The sequence below is a fragment of the Bombina bombina genome, chromosome 3 (assembly GCF_027579735.1).
Source record: "Bombina bombina isolate aBomBom1 chromosome 3, aBomBom1.pri, whole genome shotgun sequence".
NCBI classification, from domain to species: domain Eukaryota; kingdom Metazoa; phylum Chordata; class Amphibia; order Anura; family Bombinatoridae; genus Bombina; species Bombina bombina.
The window spans coordinates 785,102,502-785,129,701 of NC_069501.1; the positions used below are offsets into that span (position 1 = coordinate 785,102,502).

The 27,200-nt window shown below is 40.9% G+C and overlaps 1 protein-coding gene across 3 annotated transcripts in view; it reads left to right on the forward strand.

Moving 5' to 3' along the window:
* Window positions 1-27,200, forward strand: part of RASA3 (RAS p21 protein activator 3) — a 580,390-nt gene that overhangs the window by 330,658 nt on the left and 222,532 nt on the right. For all 3 annotated transcript variants that reach the window (XM_053707675.1, XM_053707676.1, XM_053707677.1), the window contains one exon: window positions 12,132-12,208. In XM_053707675.1, coding sequence (XP_053563650.1) covers window positions 12,132-12,208 — 77 coding nt within the window. The remainder of the gene's footprint in view (window positions 1-12,131; window positions 12,209-27,200) is intronic.

Consider the following 27,200-nt stretch of genomic DNA (forward strand, 5'->3'; position numbering starts at 1 on the left):
GTAATTACAGGTAAAAAGTATATTTCTATAACCGTGTTGGTTATGCAAAACTGGGGAATCCTATAATGTAAAAGGACAAGTTTGTTTGTCCGAAGCTGTTATGCGCAGTAGAGACTGCTCGAGGACAAACGTACCTGGCTGTAAGGAAGGATCAGTCAGTGGGCGAGAGCAGCCGTGCCGGGGGCAAAGCCTGGACGGGAGCGGGTGTGGTGGGGGTGTGGCTGGACAGAGCAGGCTTGGCTGGGCGGGAGCACAGGTGGGACTGCTGTACTGCAGAAAATGGCCTGTGTACACAGGATTTAGGACTAATGGTAAATAATGGGATTATCTATCTTCTTAAACAATAACATTTTTGGTGTTTACTATCCCTTTAAGGTGGTATTCTAAGGATGATTCCATTTAGAAAAGCACAAACATTAAACTAAAACTGCACTACCAAAAAAAACCAAAACAAAATAAAAACAATATTGAGAATAATTACGAGACTGAAAAATAAAATTAAGAAAAACAGAACAATGATAATAGTAATAATGGGACATTTGGGGCATTTTGTTGAGCATCGCCCTTACTGCCCCAATGGACCAGCCACCACTGAATTACACCTAGTTGTGCTTTAATAATATATCTTTAAAGAGTGCTCTGTTCCTCAGGCTTTAATTCCACACATTAGTTTTAGGGATGAAAATCCCACTGCTTAAACTGGAAATGCTGCTGTCTCCATAATGTTGCATGCAGTTTTTTTTGGCATTGTTGCCATCGCTACATTTAAATAGAAATAAAGCCTTGTTTTTTTATTTACCTATCAAAACTATATATTTTATTTTTTTTTAGTAGACAATCCAAGGTATTGATCTAGGCCCATTTTGGTATATTCCATGCCCCCATTTCACTGCCAAATGCGATCAAATTAAAGAAAATGTTAACTTTTTCACAAACTTTAGGTTTCTAACTGTAATTATTAACAAACAGCTTGTGCAATCATGTCACAAATGAATGTAAAAGCTTCTCTGGGATCCCCTTTGTTCAGAAATAGCAGACATATAAGGTTTTTGCCATTGCTTTTTGCTAATTAGAAGGCTGCTAATTGCAGCTGCTCTGCACACTTATTATTCCCAGCAGTAAAGGGGTTAATTAGGTAACTTGTAACGATAATTTTAGCTTTACTGTAGAGATTTGCCTCCCACCTGACACTTCCCACCCCCTGATCCCTCTCAATCAGTTCTCTTCCCTCCCACCCCACTGGTCACCCCATCTTAAGTACTGGCAGATAGTCTGCCAGTATGCAGTTTTAGACATTTTAAAATTTTTAAAATGTATTATTAATCTTTTCTTCAGTGTAGGATTACCCCCTTACCTTCCCAACTCCCTGATTCCTCCCAAAAAGCTATCTAACCCTCCCCCTCTAACTAGATCCGCCATCTTAGGTACTGGCAGCTGTCTGCCAGTTCCCAGTTTATATTGCCATGTTAATTTTTTTTATTTAATAACTAGCTGTTGCCCACAGCTTCACTTGGATTTTGTGATTTGTAAAAAAAAATAGTGAAAAACACGACCACTCGCAACGACGTTTGCCCTCACGTGTGTGCACGTTCGGGTTGCACACTCGCTGACGCTGACATGAACTTCATGATTTTACATTAATTCTCTGTGTTTCTTGTAATCTAAATACCAATTTTTGTGTCTATAACATCTTTGGTTTTTGAGATATAGGTATCCTCATGAATCAGCCCCCCCTTTGTGACTCTCCTTAAGTGGATTTTGGGTAAATGATAAAACACGTTTCTTTATTTTTCAAGGAGAATCTAAATACGAATTTTCACGTCTGTAACATCGTCGATTTTTGAGATATAGGTATCCTCATAAATCAGCCCCCCCCACTTTTGACCCCCTTAAGTGGATTTTGGGGAAATGGTAAAACACGTGTTTCTTTATTTTACAAGGAGAATCTAAATACCAATTTTCACATCTGTAACATCGTCGGTTTTTGAGATATAGGTAGCCTCATAAAAAATTCACCTCCTTTTACATCCCCTTAGGGACGTAATTTCCAAAAATCCTGCCTTAGTGGGTGCCTACGTCATAAAAACAACATACCTAGGTTAAATGGTTTGAGCTGGGCGTTGATGAGTCAGTCAGTCAGGACTTCTTTTATATATATATATATATATATATATATATATATATATATATATATATATATATATATATATATATATATAAATAATAAAAATTATTTTTTCTGTAGTGTAGCTGCCCCCCCCCTCATTACCCTGCCCCCTCTCAGATCGTTTACCCACCCTCTAATTCCCCCTCCACTATAGGAGCCCCCTCTTCCTCCGGTTTCCCCTTCTTCCTTCCCACTCCTTGCCGCTTTAAGCTTTTTCTTTCATGTAATTAGCAAGAGTCCATGAGCTAGTGACGTATGGGATATACATTCCTACCAGGAGGGGCAAAGTTTCCCAAACCTCAAAATGCCAATAAATACACCCATCACCACACCCACAAATCAGTTTTACAAACTTTGCCTCCTATGGAGGTGGTGAAGTAAGTTTGTGCTAGATTCTACGTTGATATGCGCTCCGCAACAGGTTGGAGCCCGGTTTTCCTTTCAGCGTGCAGTGAATGTCAGAGGGATGTGAGGAGAGTATTGCCTATTTGAATGCAATGATCTCCTTCTACTGGGTCTATTTCATAGGTTCTCTGTTATCGGTCGTAGAGATTCATCTCTTACCTCCCTTTTCAGATAGACTATATACTCTTATATATATACCATTACCTCTGCTGATTTTCGTTTCAGTACTGGTTTGGCTTTCTACAACATGTAGACGAGTGTCCTGGGGTAAGTAAGTCTTATTTTCTGTGACACTCTAAGCTATGGTTGGGCGCTTTTTTTTATAAAGTTCTAAATATATGTATTCAAACATTTATTTGCCTTGACTCAGGATGTTCAACATTCCTTATTTTCAGACAGTCAGTTTCATATTTGGGATAATGCATTTGAATCAATCATTTTTTCTTACCTTAAAAAATTTGACTTTTTCCCTGTGGGCTGTTAGGCTCGCGGGGGCTGAAAATGCTTCATTTATTCTTTTTTGGCGCAAAAAATCTTTTCTGTTTCCGGCGTCATACGTGTCGCCGGAAGTTGCGTCATTTTTTGACGTTCTTTTGCGCCAAAAATGTCGGCGTTACGGATGTGGCGTAATTTTTGGCGCCAAAAGCATTTAGGCGCCAAATAATGTGGGCGTCTTATTTGGCGCTAAAAAAAATATGGGCGTCGCTTTTGTCTCCACATTATTTAAGTCTCATTTTTCATTGCTTCTGGTTGCTAGAAGCTTGTTCTTTGGCATTTTTTCCCATTCCTGAAACTGTCATTTAAGGAATTTGATCAATTTTGCTTTATATGTTGTTTTTTTCTCTTACATATTGCAAGATGTCTCATGTTGCATCTGAGTCAGAAGATACTTCAGGAAAATCGCTGCCTGGTGCTGGAACTACCAAAGCTAAGTGTATCTGCTGTAAACTTTTGGTAGCTGTTCCTCCAGCTGTTGTTTGTATCAAATGTCATGACAAACTTGTTAATGCAGAAAATATTTCCTTTAGTAAAATACCATTACCTGTTGCAGTTCCATCAACATCTAATGTTCAGAGTGTTCCTGATAACATAAGAGATTTTGTTTCTGAATCAATTAAGAAGGCTATGTCTGTTATTCCTCCTTCTAGTAAACATAAAAAGTCTTTTAAAACTTCTCTTTATCCAGATGAATTTTTAAATGAACATCATCATTCTGATTCTAATGATTCTTCTGGTTCAGAGGATTCTGTTTCAGAGGTTGATGCTGATAAATCTTCATATTTATTTAAAATGGAATGTATTCTTTCTTTACTTAAAGAAGTCCTAATTGCATTAGAAATTGAGGATTCTGGTCCTCTTGATACTAAATCTAAACGTTTAGACAAGGTCTTTAAATCTCCTGTAGTTATTCCAGAAGTTTTTCCTGTTCCTGGTGCTATTTCTGAAGTAATTTCCAGGGAATGGAATAAATTGGGTAATTCATTTACTCCTTCTAAACGTTTTAAGCAATTATATCCTGTGCCGTCTGACAGATTAGAGTTTTGGGACAAAATCCCTAAAGTTGATGGGGCTATCTCTACCCTTGCTAAACGTACTACTATTCCTACAGCAGGTGGTACTTCCTTTAAGGATCCTTTAGATAGGAAAATTGAATCCTTTCTAAGAAAAGCTTATTTGTGTTCAGGTAATCTTCTTAGACCTGCTATATCTTTGGCGGATGTTGCTGCAGCTTCAACTTTTTGTTTGGAAACTTTAGCGCAACAAGTAACAGATCATGATTCTCATAACATTATTATTCTTCTTCAACATGCTAATAATTTTATCTGTGATGCCATTTTTGATATTATCAGAGTTGATGTCAGGTTTATGTCTCTAGCTATTTTAGCTAGAAGAGCTTTATGGCTTAAAACTTGGAATGCTGATATGTCTTCTAAATCGACTCTACTTTCCCTTTCTTTCCAGGGTAATAAATTATTTGGTTCTCAGTTGGATTCTATTATCTCAACTGTTACTGGTGGGAAAGGAACTTTTTTACCACAGGATAAAAAATCTAAGGGTAAAAACAGGGCTAATAATCGTTTTCGTTCCTTTCGTTTCAACAAAGAACAAAAGCCTGAGCCTTCATCCTCAGGAGCAGTTTCAGTTTGGAAACCATCTCCAGTCTGGAATAAATCCAAGCCTTCTAGAAAAGCAAAGCCAGCTTCTAAGTCCACATGAAGGTGCGGCCCTCATTCCAGCTCAGCTGGTAGGGGGCAGATTACGTTTTTTCAAAGAAATTTGGATCAATTCTGTTCACAATCTTTGGATTCAGAACATTATTTCAGAAGGGTACAGAATTGGTTTCAAGATTAGACCTCCTGCAAAGAGATTTTTTCTTTCCCGTGTCCCAGTAAACCCAGCGAAAGCTCAAGCATTTCTGAAATGTGTTTCAGATCTAGAGTTGGCTGGAGTAATTATGCCAGTTCCAGTTCTGGAACAGGGGCTGGGGTTTTATTCGAATCTCTTCATTGTACCAAAGAAGGAGAATTCCTTCAGACCAGTTCTGGATCTAAAAATATTGAATCGTTATGTAAGGATACCAACATTCAAAATGGTAACTGTAAGGACTATCCTGCCTTTTGTTCAGCAAGGGCATTATATGTCTACAATAGATTTACAGGATGCATATCTGCATATTCAGATTCATCCAGCTCACTATCAGTTTCTGAGATTCTCTTTCCTAGACAAGCATTACCAGTTTGTGGCTCTGCTGTTTGGCCTAGCAACAGCTACAAGAATTTTTACAAAGGTTCTCGGTGCCCTTCTATCTGTAATCAGAGAACAGGGTATTGTGGTATTTCCTTATTTGGATGATATCTTGGTACTTGCTCAGTCTTCACATTTAGCAGAATTTCATACGAATCGACTTTTGTTGTTTCTTCAAAATCATGGTTGGAGGATCAATTCACTAAAAAGTTCATTGATTCCTCAGACAAGGGTAACCTTTTTGGGTTTCCAGATAGATTCAGTGTCCATGACTCTGTCTTTGACAGACAAGAGACGTCTAAAATTGATTTCAGCTTGTCGAAACCTTCAGTCACAATCATTCCCTTCGGTAGCCTTATGCATGGAAATTCTAGGTCTTATGACTGCTGCATCGGACGCGATCCCCTTTGCTCGTTTTCACATGCGACCTCTTCAGCTCTGTATGCTGAACCAATGGTGCAGGGATTACACAAAGATATCTCAATTAATATCTTTTGAAACCGATTGTACGACACTCTGACGTGGTGGACAGATCACCATCGTTTAGTTCAGGGGGCTTCTTTTGTTCTTCCGACCTGGACTGTAATTTCAACAGATGCAAGTCTTACAGGTTGGGGAGCTGTGTGGGGGTCTCTGACGGCACAAGGGGTTTGGGAATCTCAGGAGGTGAGATTACCGATCAATATTTTGGAACTCCGTGCAATTTTCAGAGCTCTTCAGTCTTGGCCTCTTCTGAAGAGAGAATTGTTCATTTGTTTTCAGACAGACAATGTCACAACTGTGGCATACATCAATCATCAAGGAGGGACTCACAGTCCTCTGGCTATGAAAGAAGTATCTCGAATTCTGGTTTGGGCGGAATCCAGCTCCTGTCTAATCTCTGCGGTTCATATTCCAGGAATAGACAATTGGGAAGCGGATTATCTCAGTCGCCAAACGTTGCATCGGGCGAATGGTCTCTTCACCCAGAGGTATTTCTTCAGATTGTTCAAATGTGGGAACTTCCAGAAATAGATCTGATGGCTTCTCATCTAAACAAGAAACTTCCCAGGTATCTGTCCAGATTCCGGGATCCTCAGACGGAGGCAGTGGATGCATGATCACTTCCTTGGAAGTATCATCCTGCCTATATCTTTCCGCCTCTAGTTCTTCTTCCAAGAGTAATCTCCAAGATTCTGAAGGAATGCTCGTTTGTTCTGCTGGTAGCTCCAGCATGGCCTCACAGGTTTTGGTATGCGGATCTTGTCCGGATGGCCTTTTGCCAACCGTGGACTCTTCCGTTAAGACCAGACCTTCTGTCGCAAGGTCCTTTTTTCCATCAGGATCTCAAATCCTTAAATTTAAAGGTATGGAGATTGAACGCTTGATTCTTGGTCAAAGAGGTTTCTCTGACTCTGTGATTAATACTATGTTACAGGCTCGTAAATCTGTATCTAGAGAGATATATTATAGAGTCTGGAAGACTTATATTTCTTGGTGTCTTTCTCATCATTTTTCCTGGCATTCTTTTAGAATTCCGAGAATTTTACAGTTTCTTCAGGATGGTTTAGATAAAGGTTTGTCCGCAAGTTCCTTGAAAGGTCAAATCTCTTTTTGTTCTTTTTCACAGAAAGATTGCTAATCTTCCTGATATTCATTGTTTTGTGCAAGCCTTGGTTCGTATAAAACCTGTCATTAAGTCAATTTCTCCTCCTTGGAGTTTGAATTTGGTTCTGGGGGCTCTTCAAGCTCCTCCGTTTGAACCTATGCATTCATTGGACATTAAATTACTTTCTTGGAAAGTTTTGTTCCTTTTGGCCATCTCTTCTGCCAGAAGAGTCTCTGAATTGTCTGCTCTTTCTTGTGAGTCTCCTTTTCTGATTTTTCATCAGGATAAGGCAGTGTTGCGAACTTCTTTTGAATTTTTACCTAAAGTTGTGAATTCCAACAACATTAGTAGAGAAATTGTAGTTCCTTCATTATGCCCTAATCCTAAGAATTCTAAGGAGAAATCATTGCATTCTTTGGATGTTGTTAGAGCTTTGAAATATTATGTTGAAGCTACTAAGACTTTCCGAAAGACTTCTAGTCTATTTGTCATCTTTTCCGGTTCTAGAAAAGGCCAGAAAGCTTCTGCCATTTCTTTGGCATCTTGGTTGAAATCTTTAATTCATCATGCCTATGTTGAGTCGGGTAAAACTCCGCCTCAGAGGATTACAGCTCATTCTACTAGGTCAGTTTCTACTTCCTGGGCGTTTAGGAATGAAGCTTCGGTTGATCAGATTTGCAAAGCAGCAACTTGGTCTTCTTTGCATACTTTTACTAAATTCTACCATTTTGATGTGTTTTCTTCTTCTGAAGCAGTTTTTGGTAGAAAAGTACTTCAGGCAGCTGTTTCAGTTTGAATCTTCTGCTTATGTTTTCATTTAAACTTTATTTTGGGTGTGGATTATTTTCAGCAGGAATTGGCTGCCTTTATTTTATCCCTCCCTCTCTAGTGACTCTTGCGTGGAAAGATCCACATCTTGGGTAGTCATTATCCCATACGTCACTAGCTCATGGACTCTTGCTAATTACATGAAAGAAAACATAATTTATGTAAGAACTTACCTGATAAATTCATTTCTTTCATATTAGCAAGAGTCCATGAGGCCCACCCTTTTTTGTGGTGGTTATGATTTTTTTGTATAAAGCACAATTATTCCAATTCCTTATTTTTTATGCTTTCGCACTTTTTTCTTATCACCCCACTTCTTGGCTATTCGTTAAACTGATTTGTGGGTGTGGTGAGGGGTGTATTTATAGGCATTTTGAGGTTTGGGAAACTTTGCCCCTCCTGGTAGGAATGTATATCCCATACGTCACTAGCTCATGGACTCTTGCTAATATGAAAGAAATGAATTTATCAGGTAAGTTCTTACATAAATTATGTTTTTTTTTTTCTGTAGTCTAGCGGTCACAACCGCTCCCACCCCCCTCCAGCGATGGGCCACCCACCCTCCTAACCTTCCCACACCACCAACGATTCGGAACCACTGCTGCCCGATGCACAGAGGGCCACAGAGTGGCCCTCTCTGCATTGATACTTCTGCCCATCTATTTCTGCAATGCCCCATTTATGAGGCATGCAGAAATAGCGCAATCTTGCTACTTTTAGCAAGATCCCGGCAGAGGGAGGCCCAGGACAGGGTACGGCTCTGGTTGTTAAGGGGTTAAACCCCAAAAAAATCTTTCATTATTCAGATAAAGAATACAATTTTTAAAAAAGTTTCCAATTTACTTCTATTATCAAATTTGCTTTGTTCTCATGATATTCTTTGTTGAAGAGATACCTAGGTAGATAGTGTGCACGTGCCTGAAGCAATACTTGACAGGAAATAGTGCTGCCATCTAGTGCTCCTGCTAATGTATAACATTGTTACAAACCTTCTGCCATATAGTGCTGCAGACACGTGCACACTCATGAGCTTACATCCCTGATTTTCAACAAAGGATAACAAAAAAAAGATTAATTTTATAACGGAAGTAGATTTGAATGATTTTTTTTTAAATTGTGTGTTCTATCTGAATCATAAAAGAAAAAAAATGTGGGTTTTATGTCCCTTTAAACTAATACCTTTTTTTTCTTTTCTTTTTTTTTTTTTTCCTCCAACGCACATTTTCCTTGTTTGTTTTGATCTTTTGACTCTGCCACTTACGTTGTACTTAGTAACCTCACTTCTATCACAATTATCAAACGCAGTCCATTCATTGCTTTGCATTGTAGACTAAATGAGCTCATTACAGAACTTCATCACTTGGATGCAGGTGAATCATTTGAGATCTGTAAACTTGTGTTCAACTTTAAGACTGTGAGTTGTATTTTTGTAAAAGCTTCAGGAAATGAGTAATGCTATTTCACATGATTCCTTAGTAAGGGAATAGTTTTCCACAACATCTGTTGTATGTCTAACTAGGTTGCTTTTTATTTCAAACAAAGGCCGCCCTGTGCTGTTTATTAGAAAATGTTCTAGTAGCAAAACCAAGAGCGATTACTTACTGCATATTGAGGAGATTTCTGCTTATTGCGAGCGTTTCATTAAGAAGCCTGTCATGGTGCATAAATTAGTCACATTATTGGTTATTGACGTGTGTGGTGTGATATTTTTATGACCTGTTTAAATATGTAGTGGTTGCGCAACTTGTGAATTACAATGAGAATTAGTTTTGAAAGCATTTAACAAGCTATAGGCTCTTTTAGAAGGGTTTGCTGCTGATGCAGGGGTCATCTTGTAAGCCCCAATGTCATTCCTTGGGCATGATGCCAGTGTTTGCTTGATGTATGTTGGTAAAAATGACAGGAAGTGTGTGTGTTCGCTCCCCTGCACGGATTACCCTCTTGTATATTTAATTAAGGTCCTGTCAAATTATTCAAAATCTAGGAACCAGACAAAAAATGTTGTATGTGTATGTACCTGTTCTGCTGTTACTTGAGAAGGATGTCTGTTTTTCTTTTTTTAAGGCAGACTTGGAAAGAGACCTGTTTTTTAGACATTCCTCGTTTTATTTCTTATCCTTTTGCAATCAGAAAATGCTGCTGAGTGCTGTAGAGATCAGGCACAACAGCCTTTCATAATCAATTAAAGGGCCATAATACCCAAATGTTTAAACACTTGAAAGTGATGCAGCATAGCTGTAAAAAGCTGATTAGAAAATATCACCTGAACATCTCTATGTAAAAAAGAAAGATATTTTACCTCAAAGGTTCCTCAGTAGCCACCTCCCATTGTAAAGGATTTCTAAGCAGCATATTAGTATGTCTGTCCCGGGACAAGTGAAAGGATGAGCTTCGTGCACTCTCATATTATTTCACCAATCAGGTAAAGGAAGCTTACTATGAAATCTCATGAGAGTTAAGTCAAATCTCATGAGATCACAGTAAGAGTTCATGACCTCAGCACTGCTGATGCTGATTGGCTGCTGTTCATTTCTTCATTTTTTTAATTTTTTCACCTGCAGCTTGGAGCAGCTGAGTATAACTTTTTACACAGAACTTACTCTGCTGAGCTGAGGAGATTGTGAGGTAAAATATCTTCCTTTTTTACATAGAGATGCTCAGGTGATATTTTCCTGTCAGCTTTTTACAGTTATACTGCATCAGTTTCAAGTGATTTAGCATATGAGTATTATGTCCCTTTAAGTTTATAAAAGGTCTGTAAAATTAATTTTTTGATAACATATCTGTTACCTGTGATTGTAAAATATAGTAAAATATGTTGGGGAAAAACATTGAGTTCTCTTTTTACCACTTTAATTGCCAGAAAGAGCTGTAGCCCTCTGAATATCTATGGGTTAACAAATATGTGACCGCACTACTTAATTGTACACAAAATGATACCCTTTAGAATATATTTGCCATGCGCAGGGAATAACACATGCCAATACCCTGTTTTACCACAAATCTAAAATCTATCTACACCCCAGAATTAGTACAATTGTAAATTCAGTTTTAAAAAACAAAATGTTATTAGTATTACTAATTGGGGGGGGAAATAACATTTTTATATAAAAAGATGTCCCAAAGTAGTCACCTGTGTAGAAGAAAGCAAACCTATGTGTGCTAAGATAATATGCATCAATTGTTAAAACATATGTACCACCTGGGTATCTCCAGGTGGAATGACACTGAAACCCAAATGGATATGGATCAAGTATACCAAAATGATCTCTATATAATCATAGTTTCAGTAAGAAGTCATAAATAAGCATATTCAGTCCTGGAATCTTCAATGGAATGTCCATCCATATTTATCCATAAGAATATGCATTAATCATTCAGTATACACTGATTCCTTCGTATTATGTCCGTGGCTGCACTTCCCTAACATCTACGCTCCTCATTCATTTAGCGCTACTGCATTTAGCTCTTACACCAAATATTCTACTGTTTATTTCAAATTCAAAGTAAGTGCTATAGCATTTTATTTGTATTGTATATTCTACTGTATTTAATGGTCCTTTAAAGCTGTTCTAGACCCAGGGAACCCTTTAACTATTTCCTTGTTTCATCCAAGTTAAATTATTACGAATGTCTTCTGCGTGGGCTTAAAGGGATACTAAACCCAATTTTTTTTCTTTTGTGATTCAGATAGAGTATGCAATTTTAAGCAACTTTCTAATTTACTCCTATTATCAAATTTCCTTCATTCTCTTGGTATGTTTATTTGAAAATCAAGAATGTAAGTTTAGATGACGGCCCATTTTTGGTGAACAACCTGGGTTGTCCTTGCTGATTGCACAGCACCAATAAACAAGTGCTGTCCATGGGTCTGAACCAAAAATTGTCTGGCTCCTTAGCTTAGATGCCTTCTTTTTCAAATAAAGATAGCAAGAGAACAAAGAACAATTGATAATAGGAGTAAATTAGAAAGTTGCTTAAAATTGCATGCTCTATATGAATCACAAAAGAAAAAATTTGGGTTCATTGTCCCTTTAAACTTAATGTGTACTGTGCATTTCTGTGTACGTCATATTAAGAGTTCTCTTGTAAAATAAATATATTCTCTGGCTTCTTTTTCAGTATATAATTTTATATTTCTGATTATTTTTTTTATAAATAATATAAAATAAATGTCTTTATTCATAGTGATGACAATAATTAATACTTAATTACTGTCAAACAGTAGATATACTTAACTTGTGTACTATTTATTCTTATGCAAGGGTTATATGCATATTTATATAGTGGTGCATTTAATTTGTTTTTATTACAGATATAGAAAATGTGGTTTACCATTAAGATATCTGAAATAGTTTTCTGCTTTGGCAATTTAGCCTTTTAATGTGTGTGTTTCAGGGGAAAGTGCACTTGGAGCTTCGTCTGAGTGAAGTCATTACAGACACTGGTGTCATCTGCCATAAGCTTGCTGTACGGTAAGTCATCATCTGACTGACATAACTAAGTAGAAAGCAATAGTATTACTATACATGCTGCTCTGTATAATTATTTTGAGTATATACAGATAGATAGATTGATCTGCTATGTTCTCACCTGCATTAGGATTGAATACATGATGTGCTTGGAAAGGTAGATTGTAATTAGGGATGGGCGAATGTGTTTATATTCTAATTTGAATGTTAGAACGAATGTTATTGTAGAATTTCGATTTACATAATAGAATGTTAATAAGAACAAATATTCTTAAAAATTCTATTATCAAATGTTATTTACAGTTTTTGAATGTCATATTCGAATTTGAATATTACATTTAAAAACACAGTATTAGACTAGAAATACTATTTCAAATTCAAATGTGACATTCAAATGTTGCATTTAAATTTGAATATTACTTTTATTAAACACAGTTGTAGACTAGAAATACTATTTCGAATTCGAATGTTACATTCAAATTCGAATGTCTCATTCTGTCAGGGTATCTGTGAAGTAACCCTAAATAAACTACAGATGTATCATGGAATCTAATATTTCATTTTTTTTCTTTTTATAATCTAATTTGACATGAATTGTGTGGGCTGTAGCCATGGCAAACCAACCCCCACTTCTTCTTGGTTACATAGGATGCATCGCAGGCCTTTGTTTCAAATTCATCAAAAGAATTGTTTTCATAGTTATCTTAGAAAGAACAAAAGGTTTCGACCTTTGTATAAGATAAGGCCAGTGGGCCACTTGAAAACACTAAGGCCCAGGAATATAGTAATTAGCACAGACCTGTTAATTGCCCCTGGACCTCGGATATACATCTGTGCTGGCTAACAGAAACACATGTTGCATTGTAATTGTTAAATTAATTTTAAAATACGACTGGGATATTTTTCAATACTGTATAAAAATATATAATTCCATGGATCTGAGAAATGCATTTCAGGTTTGTAATAAATTTAATAGATAACATATTCTTATATTTTCCTTTGCATGATGTACCGAGTCCACGGATTCATCCTAACTTGTGGGATATTGTCCTTCCTGACAGGAAGTAGCAAAGAGAGCATCACAGCAGAGCTGTCTATATAGCTCCCCCCTTAACTCCACCCCAGTCATTCTGTTTGCTGGCTCTAAGGGAAGAGTAAAGAAAAGAGGTGTTAAACTGTTAGTTTTATTTTATCTTCAATCAAGTTTTTGTTATTTTTAAATGGTCAGCAGCCACAAGAAAAAAAGACAATTGAACTATGTTTGTTCTGTTATGCATAACATTATGTACCATTTGATACTCATGAAAGTTAAACTCAAGTAATTTCAAACATATATTACAGTGTTAATTTTTTGTGGGCACTCAGTTTGTTATGTGAATTTGGGACAAACGTTTTTGTGTCTGGGAGTAACATTTCTCTTGTTAAGTGTATCCAGTCCACGGATCATCCATTACTTATGGGATATTCTCCTTCCCAACAGGAAGTTGCAAGAGGATCACCCACAGCAGAGCTGCTATATAGCTCCTCCCCTCACTGCCATATCCAGTCATTCTCTTGCAACTCTCAACAAAGATGGAGGTCGTAAGAGGACTGTGGTGTTTTATACTTAGTTTATTTCTTCAATCAAAAGTTTGTTATTTCTCTTGTTAAGTGTATCCAGTCCACGGATCATCCATTACTTGTGGGATATTCTCCTTCCCAACAGGAAGTTGCAAGAGGATCACCCACAGCAGAGCTGCTATATAGCTCCTCCCCTCACTGCCATATCCAGTCATTCTCTTGCAACTCTCAACTAAGATGGAGGTCGTAAGAGGACTGTGGTGTTTTATACTTAGTTTATTTCTTCAATCAAAAGTTTGTTATTTTTAAATGGTACCGGAGTGTACTGTTTATCTCAGGCAGTATTTAGAAGAAGAATCTGCCTGCATTTTCTATGATCTTAGAAGAAGTAACTAAGATCCTTTGCTGTTCTCACATATTCTGAGGAGTGTGGTAACTTCAGAGGGGGAATAGCGTGCAGGTTTTCCTGTAATAAGGTATGTGCAGTTAAAATATTTTTCTAGGGATGGAATTTGCTAGAAAATGCTGCTGATACCGAAGTAATGTAAGTAAAGCCTTAAATGCAGTGATAGCGACTGATATCAGGCTTATTAATAGAGATACATACTCTTATAAAAGTGTATTTTAAAACGTTTGCTGGCATGTTTAATCGTTTTTTACATATGTTTGGTGATAAAACTTATTGGGGCCTAGCTTTTTCCACATGGCTGGCTTGAATTTTGCCTAGAAACAGTTCCCTGAGGCTTCACACTGTTGTAATATGAGTGGGAGGGGCCTATTTTGGCATTTTTTTGCACAGCAAAAATTACAGACACAGACATCCAGCTTCTTCCTGCATGATCCAGGACTTCTCTGAAGGGCTCAAAAGGCTTCAAAAGTCGTATTGAGGGAGGTAAAAAGCCACAGTAGAGCGTGTGGCAGTTGTTGTGACTGTTTAAAAAACGTTTTTGTCATTTGTTATTCCGTTTTTGGTATTAAGGGGTTAATCATCCATTTGCAAGTGGGTGCAATGCTCTGCTAACTTATTACATACACTGTTATTTCAAAATTTGGGAAAACTGTTGCTCCCCCGTGGAGCTTAAACTTGGTTCTTAAAGTTCTTCAGGGAGTTCCGTTTGAACCCCTTCATTTCATTGATATTAAACTTTTATCTTGGAAAGTTCTGTTTTTGATGGCTATTTCCTCGGCTCGAAGAGTCTCTGAGTTATCTGCCTTACATTGTGATTCTCCTTATCTGATTTTTCATTCAGACAAGGTAGTTCTGCGTACGAAACCTGGGTTTTTACCTAAGGTGGTTTCTAACAGGAATATCAATCAAGAGATTGTTGTTCCATCATTGTGTCCTAATCCTTCTTCAAAGAAGGAACGTCTTTTGCATAATCTGGACGTAGTCCGTGCCTTGAAGTTTTACTTACAGGCTACTAAAGATTTTCGTCAAACATCTGCCCTGTTTGTCGTTTACTCTGGACAGAGGAGAGGTCAAAAAGCTTCGGCAACCTCTCTCTCCTTTTGGCTTTGGAGCATAATACGCTTAGCCTATGAGACTGCTATTAAGGGGTTAATCATCCATTTGCAAGTGGGTGCAATGCTCTGCTAACTTTTTACATACACTGTAAAAATTTCGTTAGTGTAACTGCCTTTTTTCACTGTTATTTCAAATTTTGACAAAATTTGTGTTTCTTAAAGGCGCAGTAACGTTTTTTATATTGCTTGTAAACTTGTTTTAAGTGTTTTCCAAGCTAGCTAGTCTCATTGCTAGTCTGTTTAAACATGTCTGATACAGAGGAACCTATTTGTTCATTATGTTTGAAAGCCATGGTGGACCCCCATAGGAGAATGTGTACTAAATGTATTGATTTCACCTTAAACAGTAAAGATCAGTCTTTATAAAAGAATTATCACCAGAGGGTTCTATCGAGGGGGAAGTTATGCCGACTAACTCTCCCCACGTGTCAGACCCTTCGCCTCCCGTTCAGGGGACGCACGCTAATATGGCGCCAATTACATCAGGGACGCCCATCGCGATTACCTTGCAGGACATGGCTGCAATCATGAATAATACCCTGTCAGAGGTATTATCTAGATTGCCTGAATTAAGAGGCAAGCGTGATAGCTCTGGGGTTAGGAGAGATACAGAGCGCGCAAATGCTGTAAGAGCCATGTCTGATACTGCGTCACAGTATGCAGAACATGAGGATGGAGAGCTTCATTCTGTGGGTGACATCTCTGACTCGGGGAAACCTGATTCAGAGATTTCTAATTTTAAATTTAAGCTTGAGAACCTCCGTGTATTGCTTGGGGAGGTATTAGCTGTTCTGAATGACTGTAACACAGTTGCAATTCCAGAGAAATTGTGTAGGCTGGATAGATACTATGCGGTGCCGGTGTGTACTGACGTTTTTCCTATACCTAAAAGGCTTACAGAAATTATTAGTAAGGAGTGGGATAGACCCGGTGTGCCCTTTTCCCCACCTCCTATATTTAGAAAAATGTTTCCAATAGACGCCACTACACGGGACTTATGGCAGACAGTCCCTAAGGTGGAGGGAGCAGTTTCTACTTTAGCAAAGCGTACCACTATCCCGGTTGAGGACAGTTGTGCTTTTTCAGATCCAATGGATAAAAAATTGGAGGGTTACCTTAAGAAAATGTTTATTCAACAAGGTTTTATTTTGCAGCCCCTTGCATGCATTGCGCCTGTCACTGCTGCGGCGGCATTCTGGTTTGAGGCCCTGGAAGAGGCCATCCATACAGCTCCATTGGAGGAAGTTATTGACAAGCTTAGAACGCTTAAGCTAGCTAACTCATTTGTTTCTGATGCCATTGTTCATTTGACTAAACTAACGCCTAAGAATTCCGGATTCGCCATCCAGGCGCGTAGGGCGCTATGGCTTAAATCCTGGTCAGCTGACGTGACTTCAAAGTCTAAGTTACTCAACATTCCTTTCAAGGGGCAGACCTTATTCGGGCCTGGCTTGAAGGAAATTATTGCTGACATTACTGGAGGCAAGGGTCATACCCTTCCTCAGGACAGGGCCAAATCAAAGGCCAAACAGTCTAATTTTCGTGCCTTTCGAAATTTCAAGGCAGGAGCAGCATCAACTTCCTCCGCTTCAAAACAAGAGGGAACTGTTGCTCATTCCAGACAGGCCTGGAAACCTAACCAGGCCTGGAACAAGGGCAAGCAGGCCAGAAAACCTGCTGCTGCCCCCAAGACAGTATGAAGGAATGGCCCCCTATCCGGAAACGGATCTAGTGGGGGGCAGACTTTCTCTCTTCGCCCAGGCGGGGGCAAGAGATGTTCAGGATCCCTGGGCGTTGGAGATCATATCTCAGGGATATCTTCTGGACTTCAAAGCTTCTCCTCCACAAGGGAGATTTCATCTTTCAAGGTTATCAGCAAACCAGATAAAGATAGAGGCATTCCTAAGCTGTGTGCAAGACCTCCTAGTAATGGGAGTGATCCATCCAGTTCCGCGGACGGAACAAGGACAGGGATTTTATTCAAATCTGTTTGTGGTTCCCAAGAAAGAGGGAACCTTCAGACCAATCTTGGATCTAAAGATCTTAAACAAATTCCTCAGAGTTCCATCATTCAAAATGGAAACTATTCGGACCATCCTACCCATGATCCAAGAGGGTCAGTACATGACCACAGTGGACTTAAAGGATGCCTACCTTCACATACCGATTCACAAAGATCATCATCGGTTCCTAAGGTTTGCCTTTCTAGACAGGCATTACCAATTTGTAGCTCTTCCCTTCGGGTTGGCCACAGCCTCGAGAATTTTTACAAAGGTTCTGGGCTCACTTCTGGCGGTTCTAAGACCGCGAGGCATAGCGGTGGCTCCATATCTAGACGACATCCTGATACAGGCGTCAAGCTTTCAAATTGCCAAGTCTCATACAGAGATAGTTCTGGCATTTCTGAGGTCGCATGGGTGGAAAGTGAACGTGGAAAAGAGTTCTCTATCCCCACTCACAAGAGTCACCTTCCTAGGGACTCTTATAGATTCTGTAGAGATGAAAATTTACCTGACGGAGTCCAGGTTATCAAAACTTCTAAATGCTTGCCCTGTCCTTCATTCCATTCCACGTCCGTCAGTGGCTCAGTGCATGGAAGTAATCGGCTTAATGGTAGCGGCAATGGACATAGTGCCATTTGCGCGCCTGCATCTCAGACCGCTGCAATTATGCATGCTATGTCAGTGAAATGGGGATTACTCAGATTTGTCCCCTCTACTAAATCTGGATCAAGAGACCAGAGATTCTCTTCTCTGGTGGCTATCTCGGGTCCATCTGTCCAAGGGTATGACCTTTCGCAGGCCAGATTGGACGATTGTAACAACAGATGCCAGCCTTCTAGGTTGGGGCGCAGTCTGGTACTCCCTGAAGGCTCAGGGATCGTGCACTCGTGGACTTTTCATCCGGGGGAGTGGGAACTCCATCCGGAGGCGTTTGCTCAACTGATCCATCGTTGGGGCAAACCAGAACTGGATCTCATGGCGTCTCGCCAGAACGCCAAGCTTCCTTGTTACGGATCCAGGTCCAGTGACCCGGGAGCGACGCTGATAGATGCTCTAGCAGCTCCTTGGTTCTTCAACCTGGCTTATGTGTTTCCACCGATTCCTCTGCTCCCTCGACTGATTGCCAAAATCAAGCAGGAGAGAGCATCGGTGATTCTGATAGCGCCTGCGTGGCCACGCAGGACCTGGTATGCAGACCTAGTGGACATGTCATCCTTTCCACCCTGGACTCTGCCTCTGAGGCAGGTCCTTCTAATACAAGGTCCTTTCAATCATCCAAATCTAATTTCTCTGAGACTGACTGCATGGAGATTGAACGCTTGATTCTATCAAGGCGTGGCTTCTCCTTGTCAGTCATTGATACCTTAATACATGCACGAAAGCCTGTCACCAGGAAAATCTACCATAAGATATGGCGTAAATATCTTTATTGGTGTGAATCCAAGAATTACTCATCGAGTAAGGTTAGGATTCCTAGGATATTGTCCTTTCTCCAAGAGGGTTTGGACAAAGGATTATCAGCTAGTTCTTTAAAAGGACAGATTTCTGCTCTGTCTATTCTTTTGCACAAGCGTCTGGCAGAGGTTCCAGACGTCCAGGCATTTTGTCAGGCTTTGGTTAGATTTAAACCTGTGTTTAAAACTGTTGCTCCCCCGTGGAGCTTAAACTTGGTTCTTAAAGTTCTTCAAGGAGTTCCGTTTGAACCCCTTCATTCCATTGATATTAAACTTTTATCTTGGAAAGTTCTGATTTTGATGGCTATTTCCTCGGCTCGAAGAGTCTCTGAGCTATCTGCCTTACAATGTGATTCTCCTTATCTGATTTTTCATGCAGATAAGGTAGTTCTGCGTACCAAACCTGGGTTTTTACCTAAGGTGGTTTCTAACAAGAATATCAATCAAGAGATTGTTGTTCCATCATTGTGTCCTAATCCTTCTTCAAAAAAGGAACGTCTTTTACATAATCTGGACGTAGTCCGTGCCTTGAAGTTTTACTTACAAGCTTCTAAAGATTTTCGCCAAACATCTTCCCTGTTTGTCGTTTACTCTGGACAGAGGAGAGGTCAAAAAGCTTCGGCATCCTCTCTTTCCTTTTGGCTTCGGAGCATAATTCGCTTAGCCTATGAGACTGCTGGACAGCAGCCCCCTGAAAGGATTACAGCTCATTCTACTAGAGCTGTGGCTTCCACCTGGGCCTTTAAAAATGAGGCCTCTGTTGAACAGATTTGCAAGGCTGCGACTTGGTCTTCGCTTCACACCTTTTCAAAATTTTACAAATTTGATACTTTTGCTTCTTCGGAGGCTGTTTTTGGGAGAAAGGTTCTTCAGGCAGTGGTTCCTTCCGTTTAATCCTGCCTTGTCCCTCCCATCATCCGTGTACTTTAGATTTGGTATTGGTAAATAAATAAATTTATCAGGTAAGTATAAATTATGTTTTCTCTTGTTAAGTGTATCCAGTCCACGGATCATCCATTACTTATGGGATACCAATACCAAAGCTAAAGTACACGGATGATGGGAGGGACTTATTCGGGCCTGGCTTGAAGGAAATCATTGCTGATATTACTGGAGGCAAGGGTCATACCCTTCCTCAGGACAGGGCCAAATCAAAGGCCAAACAGTCTAATTTTCGTGCCTTTCGAAATTTCAAGGCAGGAGCAGCATCAACTTCCTCCGCTTCAAAACAAGAGGGAACTGTTGCTCATTCCAGACAGGCCTGGAAACCTAAGCAGTCCTGGAACAAGGGCAAGCAGGCCAGAAAACCTGCTGCTGCCCCCAAGACAGCATGATGGAACGGCCCCCTATCCGGAAACGGATCTAGTGGGTGGCAGACTTTCTCTCTTCGCCCAGGCGTGGGCAAGAGATGTTCAGGATCCATCGGCGTTGGAGATCATATCTCAGGGATATCTTCTGGACTTCAAAGCTTCTCCTCCACAAGGGAGATTTCATCTTTCAAGGTTATCAACAAACCAGATAAAGAAAGAGGCATTCCTAAGCTGTGTGCAAGACCTCCTAGTAATGGGAGTGATCCATCCAGTTCCGCGGACGGAACAGGGACAAGTGTTTTATTCAAATCTGTTTGTGGTTCCCAAGAAAGAGGGAACCTTCAGACCAATCTTGGATCCAAAGATCTTAAACAAATTCCTCAGAGTTCCATCATTCAAAATGGAAACTATTCGGACCATCCTACCGATGATCCAAGAGGGTCAGTACATGACCACAGTGGACTTAAAGGATGCCTACCTTCACATACCGATTCACAAAGATCATCATCGGTTCCTAAGGTTTGCCTTTCTAGACAGGCATTACCAATTTGTAGCTCTTCCCTTCGGGTTGGCTACAGCCCCGAGAATTTTTACAAAGGTTCTGGGCTCACTTCTGGCGGTTCTAAGACCGCTAGGCATAGCGGTGGCTCTGTATGTAGATGACATCCTAATACAGGCGTCAAGCTTTCAAATTGCCAAGTCTCATACAGAGATAGTTCTGGCATTTCTGAGGTCGCATGGGTGGAAAGTGAACGTGGAAAAGAGTTCTCTATCCCCACTCACAAGAGTCACCTTCCTAGGGACTCTTATAGATTCTGTAGAGATGAAAATTTACCTGACGGAGTCCAGGTTATCAAAGCTTCTAAATGCTTGCCGTGTCCTTCATTCCATTCCACGTCCGTCAGTGGCTCAGTGCACGGAAGTAATCGGCTTAATGGTAGCGGCAATGGACATAGTGCCATTTGCGCGCCTGCATCTCAGACCGCTGCAATTATGCATGCTAGGTCAGTGGAATGGGGATTACTCAGATTTGTCCCCTCTACTAAATCTGGATCAAGAGACCAGAGATTCTCTTCTCTGGTGGCTATCTTGGGTCCATCTGGCCAAGGGTATGACCTTTCGCAGGCCAGATTGGACAATTGTAACAACAGATGCCAGCCTTCTAGGTTGGGGCGCAGTCTGGAACTCCCTGAAGGCTCAGGGATCGTGGACTCAGGAGGAGAAACTCCTCCCAATAAATATTCTGGAGTTAAGAGCAATATACAATGCTCTTCTAGCTTGGCCTCAGTTAGCAACCCTGAGGTTCATCAGATTTCAGTCGGACAACATCACGACTGTGGCTTACATCAACCATAAAGGGGGAACCAGGAGTTCCCTAGCGATGTTAGAAGTCTCAAAGATAATTCGCTGGGCAGAGTCTCACTCTTGCCACCTGTCAGCGATCCACATCCGAGGCGTAGAGAACTGGGAGGCGGATTTTCTAAGTCGTCAGACTTTTCATCCGGGGGAGTGGGAACTCCATCCGGAGGTGTTTGCTCAACTGATCCATCGTTGGGGCAAACCAGAACTGGATCTCATGGCGTCTCGCCAGAACGCCAAGCTTCCTTGTTACGGATCCAGGTCCAGGGACCCGGAAGCGACGCTGATAGATGCTTTAGCAGCTCCTTGGTTCCTCATCCTGGCTTATGTGTTTCCACCGTTTCCTCTGCTCCCTCGACTGATTGCCAAAATCAAGCATTAGAGAGCATTGGTGATTCTGATAGCGCCTGCGTGGCCACGCAGGACCTGGTATGCAGACCTAGTGGACATGTCATCCTTTCCACCATGGACTCATCATCCAATTCTAATTTCTCTGAGACTGACTGCATGGAGATTGAACGCTTGATTCTATCAAGGCGTGGCTTCTCCGAGTCAGTCATTGATACCTTAATACAGGCACGAAAGCCTGTCACCAGGAAAATCTACCATAAGATATGGCGTAAATATCTTTATTGGTGTGAATCCAAGAATTACTCATGGAGTAAGGTTAGGGTTCCTAGGATATTGTCCTTTCTCCAAGAGGGTTTGGACAAAGGATTATCAGCTAGTTCTTTAAAATGACAGATTTCTGCTCTGTCTATTCTTTTGCACAAGTGTCTGGCAGAGGTTCCAGACGTCCAGGCATTTTGTCAGGCTTTGGTTAGAATTAAGCCTGTGTTTAAAACTGTTGCTCCCCCGTGGAGCTTAAACTTGGTTCTTAAAGTTCTTCAAGGAGTTCCGTTTGAACCCCTTCATTCCATTGATATTAAACTTTTATCTTGGAAAGTTCTGTTTTTGATGGCTATTTGCTTGGCTCGGAGAGTCTCTGAGCTATCTGCCTTACAATGTGATTCTCCTTATCTGATTTTTCATGCAGATAAGGTAGTTCTGCGTACCAAACCTGGGTTTTTACCTAAGGTGGTTTCTAACAAGAATATCAATCAAGAGATTGTTGTTCCATCATTGTGTCCTAATCCTTCTTCAAAGAAGGAACGTCTTTTACATAATCTGGACGTAGTCCGTGCCTTGAAGTTTTACTTACAAGCTACTAAAGATTTTCGCCAAACATCTTCCCTGTTTGTCGTTTACTCTGGACAGAGGAGAGGTAAAAAAGCTTCGGCAACCTCTTTCCTTTTGGCTTCGGAGCATAATTCACTTAGCCTATGAGACTGCTGGACAGCAGCCCCCTGAAAGGATTACAGCTCATTCTACTAGAGCTGTGGCTTCCACCTGGGCCTTTAAAAATGAGGCCTCTGTTGAACAGATTTGCAAGGCTGCGACTTGGTCTTCTCTTCACACCTTTTCAAAATTTTACAAATTTGATACTTTTGCTTCTTCGGACGCTTTTTTTGGGAGAAAGGTTCTTCAGGCAGTGGTTCCTTCCGTTTAATCCTGCCTTGTCCCTCCCATCATCCGTGTACTTTAGCTTTGGTATTGGTATCCCATAAGTAATGGATGATCCGTGGACTGGATACACTTAACAAGAGAAAACATAATTTATACTTACCTGATACATTTATTTCTCTTGTAGTGTATCCATTCCATGGCCCGCCCTGTCTTTTTAAGGCAGGTCTAAATTTTATTTAAACTACAGTCACCACTGCACCCTATGGTTTCTCCTTTCTCGTCTTGTTTTGGTCGAATGACTGGATATGGCAGTGAGGGGAGGAGCTATATAGCAGCTCTGCTGTGGGTGATCCTCTTGCAACTTCCTGTTGGGAAGGAGAATATCCCATAAGTAATGGATGATCCGTGGACTGGATACACTACAAGAGAAATAAATTTATCAGGTAAGCATACATTATGTTTTTCTGTTTTATGGGACATTTGCTTGAGGGTTCTTTGGGGTTGTTTATAACCCACATGGCTTTCAGGAAGGCTTTGTTAGTTTTGTGTAGGCCCCAGCAACATCGAGTGAGGTGGGCGGGGCCTACATTTACAAGCAGCAAGCAACTTCTCCTGAGGTCCTGAGAGTCTTCTGACGGACTAATTGAAGCTTTAAACCCCATATTATCGTTTCCTAAGGGCAGGTAGGGCCACAGCAGAGCTGTGGCAAGGTGCTTTAGGTTTTTTTTTAACCAGTTTTAGACATATTTAAATCCGTTTTTTTCATTTGGGGGTTTATTGCTTATTAACTTGTGGTGCAATCCTTCTAAAGCTTAGTGGGTACAGTTAAAATTTCAGAAAAAATTAAGCAATTTTAACCTGTTTTGCAGTTTGTGTATGCCTTTTTTTCTCTTAAAGGCACAGTACCGTTTTTGCAAATTGTGTTTTTTTCATTAAAGTGTTTTTCAAGCTTGCTTGCTTTATTACTAGTCTGTTAAACATGTCTGACACTGAGGAAACTCATTGTTCAATTTGTTTAGAAGCCATTGTGCAACCCCCTCTTAGAATGTGTCCCACTTGTACTGATATGTCTATAAATTGCAAACAGCATATTTTGACTTATAAAAGTTTGGCATTAGATGATTCTCAGACAGACGGAAATCAGGTTTTGCCATCTAGTTCTCCCCAAGTGTCACAACCAGTAACGCCCGCACAAGTGACGCCAAGTACTTCTAGTGGGTCTAATTCTTTCACCTTGCAAGATATGGCTTCAGTTATGAATACTACCCTCACAGAGGTTTTATCTAAGCTGCCTGGGTTGCAAGGGAAGCGCAGTAGCTCTGGGTTAAGAACAGATACTGAGCCTTCTGACGCTTTAGTAGCCGTATCCGATATTCCCTCACAATGTTCTGAAGTAAGGATGAGGGAGAGATTTCTGATTCAGGAAAGACATTCCCTCAGACAGATTCAGATATGACGGCATTTAAATTTAAGCTAGAGCACCTCAGATTATTTCTCAGGGAGGTTTTAGCTACTCTGGATGATTGTGACCCTATTGTAGTTCCAGAGAAATTGTGTAAAATGGACAAATATTTAGAGGTTCCTGTTTACACTGATGTTTTTCCGGTCCCTAAGAGGATTTCGGACATTGTTACTAAGGAGTGGGATAAACCTCTCTTCCCCCTCCTGTTTTTTTTTTGTTGTTTTTTTTTTTCTTCCAAAAGCTTTATTAAAAGATAAAGAAAATACAACATCTTAATGCATTACAAAATAAACAATGAATGACAAATGAATGACATTTAATCGGTTTTCTTTAACTGCACGGAGAAGAAAAAGAAAGAGTCCCCACCGGGTGGCTGGCCTGACAGGCTCAGAATGTTTGCATTACACAGTCTCACCGTGGCAATACGCCCATTGTCCTGAGGGTGACTAGAGCTGGTTCGACCCATAGCATATAAGTGGAGGTGAGGGGTATAGAATGTCTATGAAACCTGCCGCCGTGGCAGCTTAACAAAATAAGGTATGACAGCGATGAGTTCATGCATATGGAATGTGCCCCTTTAGGTTACAGCGGTAAGGTATGTGGCGACAGTACAGATAATGTAGACAATACAGATAATGTTGAACCCCGACGGGGGGGGAAGGGGAGGGTGGATGGAGGGGAGGGGGTGGAGACCCCTCGTCGGTGGGGAGGCCCCCTGTTCCAGGTTCCCTGTTTTGTCGGCTCCGCTATGTCAGTTCAGGTCCTGAGTAACTCTGTGAAAGGTCAGGGCCACTGTTGCTGTCTACTCGGTCCGAGTGGCCTCGCCATCGGCCCACATAGCTAGCATATGCTCGTGTGTGTCTAACGTGCCCTGTTTGAGGTGGTGGTATCTTTCCAGGTGAAGAAGCGTAGAGACCTGTTGTCTCCACTCTTCTAAAGTCGGGACTTTCTGGGATTTCCAGTACCTAGGAACTAGCATCTTGGCACTGTTCAGCATAATCATCAGCAGAGCCTTAGAGGTTTTATTCCTCATTTTGGGTAAGGACAGATATAGTAAAGATTTGGGGTCATTGGTTAATGTGTACCCTGTTATGTCTTTTATATGTGTGAGTATCCCCGCCCAATACGGGTCGAGTTTGGGGCACCCCCACCAGATGTGAGAAGGTGAGCCCTCACCTCCACATTCCCTCCAGCATCTCCGAGAGGCAGTTTTGTATATGGTCTGCAGTCTGTTTGGTGTGAGATACCATTGGGATAGGAACTTGTAGTTGGATTCTTGCACCCTAGCTGAAATTGATGAGTGTTTTGTATAGGTGAAGGCCTTTTGACACTATTTGTAGGAGATGTTAGAGTTTAATTCCTGTTTCCACGCCTTAGTGTAGGAGGGGAGTGTTTGTGCATCGGCTAATAGGAGTTTATAAAGTCTAGTTGTTGCATGTCTTGTGGGGTATTTTGGTATACACAGAGTTTCGAAAGGGGTCAGTGATCTTGTGAGTAGTTGTTTGTGTTGGTGTGTGGAGTGGAAATGGCTTAGTTGGGTGTGTGAGAACCATGTTAAGGGTATGTGTGGTGTGTCCTCCCTAATCCTGGCTAGATCTTTCAGTTTGTGGCCCTCGACCAGCGTGTACCACACCCTGTCTGACACGTGTGCATGCCCAGTTGACCTCTTCTCCTTGAGGTCCCAAGGAAGCAAGGGATTGTTATGGATGGGGATAAGTGGGGAGACTCTAGTGGATATGTTTGTGGAGGTGTTGATTATCTTGTCCCATGTGTGGAAGAAGTCAAAAAGTAGGGGGTAAGTCGTTGCGGCTTCTGGCCTGTGTCTTGCTTCTAGCCATGCAGTCGGGCCAGCGTTGTTAGTGTGTAGTATGTCGCAGTCTAAGTTGATCCAGTCTTTGTAGGGGTCACTCTGGCACCAGTCCAGCAGCCTATGTAAAGTAATTGCCTGCTTATACACCAGGATGTTGGGTACCCCCAGCCCACCTCTGTCCTTTGGGAGATAGATGGACCTCCTAGCCACTCTTGGCTTGATACCTTTCCAGATATATTGTTCTAAGAGGGTTTGGATTCTATCTAGAAATCCTGGCGGTAATGGGATGGGTGTCGTTTGTAGGAGGTAAAGTAGTTTGGGTAGCACACTTATTTTTATCACATTAATTCTCCCCAGCAAAGAGATTGCTTTATTTTTCCAGCTGGATAAGTCTGAAATGAGGTTGGTTTCTAGGGTCTTATAATTGGCTTGGAATATAACTTGAGGGTCCGGGGAGAGGTATATGCCTAAATATTTCATTTTTGAGTGTTGTCTTTTCAACGGGCAATTTAGGAGAATGTTAGGTAACCGGTCAGCATCATACGTGACATTCAGAAGTTCTGATTTACCGAGATTGAGGTGGAAGTTGGACACTCTACCGTATTCTGTAAATGTCTCTAGCACCTTAGGGAGCGAGGTATCAATGTTCGTGAGGGTGAGCAGAATGTCATCTGCGTAAAGCGCGAGCTTGTGCTCGGTTGTCTCAGTCTTAATGCCCGTGATCTGACTGTCCAAGCGTATCTTTTGTGCCAATGCCTCTATGGAATGGGCGAGAGCGGGCACCCCTGCCTCGTCCCGTTCTGTATAAAAAAGTTCTCAGAGAGCAAGTTGTTCACTTTGACCTGCGCTGCGGGTTTACTATACAGGGAGAAGATTTGGTTTATGAGTTTGTTGCTAAACTCCATCTTGGCGCTAGTTGCTCTCAGAATTCCCCAATGGACCCTGTCAAAGGCCTTTTCGGCGTCTGTTGAGACCAGGACCATTGGGATCTTATGTAGTTGGGCATA